Source organism: Perkinsus marinus (assembly GCF_000006405.1).
Source record: "Perkinsus marinus ATCC 50983 genomic scaffold scf_1104296958712, whole genome shotgun sequence".
In the NCBI taxonomy this organism is placed as follows: domain Eukaryota; phylum Perkinsozoa; order Perkinsida; family Perkinsidae; genus Perkinsus; species Perkinsus marinus.
The window spans coordinates 1,794,027-1,800,699 of NW_003206658.1; the positions used below are offsets into that span (position 1 = coordinate 1,794,027).

A 6,673-nucleotide genomic window follows, 5' to 3' on the forward strand; every position below is an offset into this window, starting at 1 on the left:
CCGAGCTCAAGATGCGCCCAATCATAGCAACTAAGAGTGTGGAAATAAGTCAAGCGCGGGCAAGGAGGGGAGCCTCGTGAGGGAGTGTCATATTGGAAGAGAATAAATACACTACTGAAGTGTATCACTCCGAAACATATCCTCCCTATAACGACTAAACCGCTTTATTATGACCTCATGATTGATAGCTCGGAAGTGCTGAGTGACTTATGTAAGGACTCGTCCAGTATACTAATTATCCATCTATCACAGTAAACCAGGTTAGGCACCATACCTGAGAAAAATGAGGTACTTTCGAATAAGTGTGAGAGTGGAAGTAGTCTTATTACTACCAGAAAGTAGTTCCTCGGTGAAAATGTAATATTCGGGTTCCTTAGGTAGTTTCCTCATGAATTCACTGAGAAAAGAAAATGATGGAGAGAATGCTGTTGTTGTTGTTATTACTCGATAGCAGTGTCGACTTGCGTTATAGTGTGGGGAGTCTTGTCATCCCAAGCCATGAGGAACAATACAGCCTCCCTTCTATTCTCATGCCTCTCGATACGGACTCTAGGACGGAAGTCCTTGACTGGACGAAGGGCAGTAGGGCCATGGTTGCCGCTAGCTGTGTGGGTGTGAAGAACTCTATCATCATGTTCGTCAGTGCGGAAGTATGATCCAGATCTCCTGGTGGAGGAATCGCTCCGTTTGGGGGCCTCCCGGTATCGCCTTTCGCGCCGTTCACGATCATACTCCCACTCGTCATCACGAGCCTGCAAAGGTACGAGTCAATAGTTTTTGGAAAGATTTTCCGCGATGCGCGATCATTGTAATTTTGGTAGAAAATCCCTCAAAAAAGGGGAAATTTTGCCAAAACGTCAAATCCTGAGAATACTACCTTTCTTCGTCCTTCTCTGCCTCCATCGTGGGAGCGCCCTCTAGAAGATCTACGCGAAGATCTACCCCTCGGGGATCGTTCACGGGAAGTGCTACGGAACGCGTACATTCCTTATCGATTGCTTGGGCGCGCGCCACTGACCTCGCAAGGCTGGACAGTGGCAGCCGGGCTGTGTCGGTTACATGGTTACATTGCTGAGTCGACGAGTTAGGGGGGCAATGAATATCAAGCAGTGGGTGAGGTCTCCTACTGTGTATAAGATGGCTCTGATAGGAGTATCTCTAGTGGGGGCTTATGGTTGGTATTTACAAGTTACTTTAGAGAAGCGTAACGCGTTAGTACAGAGTTTTTCGCAGGAAGGGGGATACCTTTCCCTGGCTGATTACTGGTGGTCTAACAGGTCGGCCCGGATAGCTAAACGGAAGCTTGGCTTGGACGGTGATCTTTGTCATTTCTATGGGGAAGATGATGCTGCTGATTTGAATGCTATTCAAGAGGCTGCCAAGAGCTGTGTTGAGGCAGATGTAGTTGATCCTCATTTCACGATACGGTGGGAAGGGGATCTGTGGATGCGGTATAAGAAGGTCCTCTGGCGCGTTGGGTATTTCCCATCGAGGCCTCTACAGTGTAACGATCCTTTGCCGAGGGCGTGTGACACGGGATGGTGTTTGGTGATACTACCAGCTGATACTAGGGGAATAGAAATGGCTAAGAGGATGTCTGCTGCTACTGACGATCGATTTGAGGTGAGGGAGACCTCAACTCGCCCTACTATGAATCCTGATGGGGAATCTTTGTTATCGAGATTGGACTTGGTCGGGTTTGGCATTCTCGGCCAGAGTAAGATCTACTTGGATCGCATGCTTGACTACATTTCCACTAGGCTTGCTGGTAGTAAGGCTAATACTCCACACAGTAGTGATGGTAGTAGTAGTAGCTGCCCTTTGGTAGTGTTCTTACCCTCCTTTGCTGAGCATTACGCCTCTCGTCAAGTGCCAATGTCTATCACCCTAGCCAGCAAGGGTGTATGTGGTATGATATTACTAGAGAACCCATTGAGGGGTAGAAGGAGCCACTCTGTTGATGGGGAACGTCTGCACAGTATGGGACAGTTCTTGGCATTTGCGGTGAGAGCGGTATCGGACACAAGGTCCATCCTGCACTGGGTTGACTTGAATCTCGCTCCTGATAGGCTTTGTGTAGGTGGCCTTTCTATAGGGGCTTCCATTGCGATTATGAGTGCTATAACAATACGGAATCTTAATACCACTCCTTTGTCACTTTGTGCTCTCTTCCCAGCCGCTTCTGCCAGCTCTACTTGGACTCACGAAAGGAGCGCCATGCGGCCGTATGTGAACCCAGTGTTGGAAAGAGACTACATTGAAGAGGCTACTGCTGCTACTGATATCACGACCTATCCTAAGCCTGCCAACCTCTCTAGTTCTCGAGTGGAACTGCTAGGAGCACGGCATGACGCTATCGTACTGGGAGACAATACGAATAAGTTGAGTGAGTATCTGGGATGCCCTATAAGGTGGGTCCGAGGGGGACATGTGACGGGCGCCTTATTGCAACAATACGAGTTCATACAAGCGATCACTAGAGCGGTATGCTGATGGGAATCGGTGGATGGGTGTATAATGAGTTTATGAATGAGTTTTGGAGTTGATCTTACGTGATAGTTTCTTCGTTTATCCTGTTGTTGTCGTGCTGGTGCAGTGGCGGTTTCGTGTGAGCGCTGCAGGAATTTGCCTCTTTTTTCATCAGAATTGACGACATGTCATCCCAGCCGTACCTACATACACACAGTGATTGTAAAAGTCTCAACCTTTGTGCGAGGCACAAGTACCTTGTATGGCAGCAACAGATGTACATGAGGGAGAACCCACGGAGAGGAGTAGAAGATAGAACTGGAAATTCGGCGGAGCGAAGCTGGGAGACACTTATGAATGAATATCGGTGTAGGGACGTAGTGAAGTGTGATAGGAAAAGTGAGAGTCGATGGGGATAGATGGGGACTCATGATGTTGTCAATACTGGAGGGTTGTGTTGTAGTTTTATTAATTAGCTTGGGAATCGCGGGTGGTACTCATCTGGACCTCATTTGTATCTTACCACGTCAACCTTAAGATACTATCGAATCCATGGGCGGGTGCGTGGGATGACCTCCTTCTTGTTCTTTCCTTTTGCTATCCTCTGGTGTTGAATGTTCCCCAACCAATTCGGGCAGAGGATGTCGGATCGATCCCCGGTAGAGGCATCGTCCAGTGATGGAGGATATGCAACAGCAGGGAATGGTGGTGGTAGTACTGATGGTAGTGAGGCTTCCGATAAGCAGCCAACTACTGAGAGATGGTGAGACTGAGGGGATATCCTTCTAACCTTACTTATTGCACACTGGGTGAGCTTTGATATTGGAAAGCAATCTGGGAGAATACGCAAGTGCTCAACTACATGTGTGCGCGACGACACGGAAAGGCTAAGGAAATTTCTCGATCGTTGCCGTATTTGAATAGGAAGTCAGTGGGGAGACCCCTGAGCTCCGTTGAGGAAATCGAACATATATTCCAACCTTGTTGAAAAAGGGAAAAAGTTTGCCGTTGTATGGTGGTATCATGTTGATCGATTTGATGAGCCGACTAGAGCTGGAAACTCAGGATATTATTTCTCATTGGAATTTGCACACAGTGGAGAGTCTATATGGTCCCTTTTATGGTTAGTATTTTGGTGTTCAGGAACTCAGTATCAACAACGTCGGATGGTGTCCAGCGTCGTGGCAATCCCCAAGCCATCACTAATACCAGTATTGGAGGGGATGAGCTGGTCTCGACTCCATATGATGACTATGCTGCAGTAGGAGGGCCCTCGAGTGGTATGATGATGCCACCTATGAATGTGGATGCTGTTATCGTGAGAGAGCAGGACATAAGGGGTAGCGCTCCCGACTGGTGTGGTTGCCATGCGGGCTTTGATCAGATCAAACACGGCGACAGGTTATTGCGGAACTATCACAGTTTGCGTCGGCGATCAGGACAGAAGGTTGGTGGTTTCGTATGAGCCCAGTTCACGTCGGGGAGCAGGTACACCAATCACCATCAATAACATGCATCAGAGCTCGACCAATACTATGATGAATTCTAACACTGATAATGATGCTGGTCGGATGCCACCGAAGAGCTCTATTGAGATTCTCGCAGATTCCATCAACAGGTTTTTTGAAAGTCCTTTTAATAAGTAAGACCAGTGCGTGGAGTGGTTCTTTGATGTGGTGGATGTTGTCAGAGCTTGTTTTCTTGGTATCACCAGCGTCAGCCTGTATTTGGTGTATGGGTATTATACACACAAGTGGAGGGAGGAAGAGATGCAACGCAAGATTGATGCGAATTTCTTGTTGAGGTAGGGTTGGGAAATCGATCGAGTGATCGATTATGGATGCCTGCTCCTCTTCCGGTACTTGAATATGATGGGTGAATGACTCTTGACTGTGTTAGGGCAACGCAGTGGGCGTTTAACGAGGATGTTAGACATGAACGACCCTTCTTTGGTGGGGCTTTTTTCAACCATCAAAAGTGATAATAATACCACTACTGATACCGCACTGTGTCTACTTATGCTACCATTTCATATATTCTGTATCAATCGAGGGAGAGGTGTAGTGATGATGACTATTATGCATTGCATTATAGTACAGCTTGGCGTTGTTAATAAACGCTGCCTGCGGGGATCGAACCTGGGTTGTATGGAATATATGCTGGTGATATAACCTGCTGGTTTAAAAGAGATGTAGGAATGCTCTATCTGCATTTTGAGCATAATTTCGGTTTTGTCATGTCACATTATGCAGGCCCACTTGTGTGTATGCGTGCCGCACGCAAGCACATACCTGTAGCCCGAGTTCCATCAATCAAAGAGGTGTGATAACTCGAGATGCATACCAGTTTACGGAGTGGTATGGGGCGTATTACTCCTGTCACTATAGTGTAGACTCTAGAGTGTTTCTGTAGTGGTTTTTCGTGAAGTGGTGGGCTCCCACGCAGGCATTAGAGGTAGTTGAAAGGATGATGGTATGAGGGTGGGTTTACTGTTATGACCTCTCTTTGTGTGCTGTAGTGTTACTTTGCTGTCCCCTTTATTCTGATAGCTGATATAAAACCAAACACGCCGTGTCTGGGGATCGAACTTGGGTGGATGGGTGAGAGGCCGTTAGGGATGACGATGGCTGTTCATACTACTGTCTCTACCGCTTGGCCCTGTTGGAGTAATATGCCTCGCTCGCCTTTGGAGCGATTGATCTGTCTATCCACCCTTGGTGAATCAATCGACCCACATCTGTCTTGTCCGTCCGTCATGGCATCGCATGTATTGGAGACACCTCTGGGAGGAGAAAGATATAGGGTGAGGTGGCCTTATAGTATATGTAGGGCTTGTTTGCACGCATGCACACAGGTGCTGAGTAACGTGTTAGTTGTGTTGGTGATGGGGCGATGATGGGGTGACGGTTTCTCTGTAGGCGCCCACAAGGCTCCTTTACTCGGCGTTTTTTGTCTTTACTAGTCTGAATGGCTGTGACTAATTCACACAGCCATAAACGGTCATCTTCCTCCCCCTCTCCCTCCTCATCATCGTCAGACCATCATCGTCATCATCATGGTCATCATCAGCATCATCCCACAACAGTGGAAGGGGGTGAGCATAAGATGGAGGCAATACTGGCCAGGAGGGTGCATGATGTTGAAGCTGCTGATGAGTATCTCATCAAGTGGGCTAATGAACCTTATTCGAGAGTCTCTTGGCATTCTATGGACGTTCTAGTGAACCAGGACGGCGGTGCTGCCATGAGGGTAGGGAGAGGAAGGGGGAGGCAGATGGCTGCTCATTACCACCTATGAATATATTATATGTGAAGTATAAATACGTGAATGGTTTAGAGCGGAATAATAATAATATTATGTAATTTATATGTAATATCGGAGTTTCACCCATCTTACGTGAAGTGGCGTGATACTCTGTGGAAAACGCGATACTCGCGATATGCAGTAGTCGTGAAATATATTTTTGACAATCGTGTTAATAGTATATATATTTTATATGTTATCGATAGATATAAGTTTGTATGACGGCGCATGGTGGTAGATACGAAAGTTTGAGGAACGGCATCCAAGAGAGATAGATAAGAACGTGGACTTCCCCATCACTACACTTGAGCAGGGGGGTCCATCATCAGGACAACAACAACCAGCAGCAGCAGTGGACAGCCCTAGAAGGAAACGCTCGGGCTCGGCTGGTGAGTTTAGGATGATCATCGTCATCTGCAAGCATGCACATGAAACTACTTATTTGATATCCAGGATCCAACCATGCTGCATCGAGTGGGGGGCAAGCGGCCCTGTTGGACGAGCTGGTGGATCGAGGGCTTATTAAGGAGGAGTGGCTGCAGATGGAACGCCTTATTACTTTCCGTCAATGTGAGCCTATAGGGGGGCTATCCTGAGTGTGATGGCTTTGGGTGAGCAGATGAGGGTAGAAGGCAGTGGATGGTGAAGTGGAAAGGATTGCAGATGACCCATGCTACGTGGGAGGAAGAGGTTCTCATGGGGGAGGAGAGGAACTGGTCTTAGCGTCGTCTTTCTGGGTGATAAGGTATCGAGTATCGCTGATAGGTGTGGGGATTGAACCTGGGTCGCTATTGGGAGTGTTGCGTGTGATGGCGGATTACACTGCGTGAATTCAGCGATCTCTGCGGTGTGAGATGTGGACTGCTTACTGAATACTCCACAGAATGTTTAGAATGAGTGG

General features: G+C 47.6%; 2 protein-coding genes across 2 annotated transcripts; both read left to right on the forward strand.

The window, feature by feature from the left end:
* Positions 1-3,083: 3,083 nt before the first annotated feature.
* Pmar_PMAR011997 (hypothetical protein) lies at positions 3,084-4,556 on the forward strand (the record flags this gene model as incomplete). The annotated part of the gene is made up of 6 exons (XM_002774077.1): positions 3,084-3,232; positions 3,613-3,809; positions 3,854-3,916; positions 3,958-4,111; positions 4,160-4,273; positions 4,369-4,556. 6 exons carry the CDS (start codon positions 3,084-3,086, stop codon positions 4,448-4,450), a joined length of 759 nt encoding a protein of 252 aa, XP_002774123.1. The 3' UTR covers positions 4,451-4,556.
* A 1,018-nt stretch (positions 4,557-5,574) lies between these two features.
* Positions 5,575-6,161, forward strand: Pmar_PMAR011998 (hypothetical protein; the record flags this gene model as incomplete). The annotated part of the gene is made up of 2 exons (XM_002774078.1): positions 5,575-5,718; positions 6,011-6,161. Coding segments are annotated over 2 exons (295 nt in total), but the record flags the coding sequence as incomplete, so codon positions are not given.
* Between the last annotated feature and the right edge of the window lie 512 nt (positions 6,162-6,673).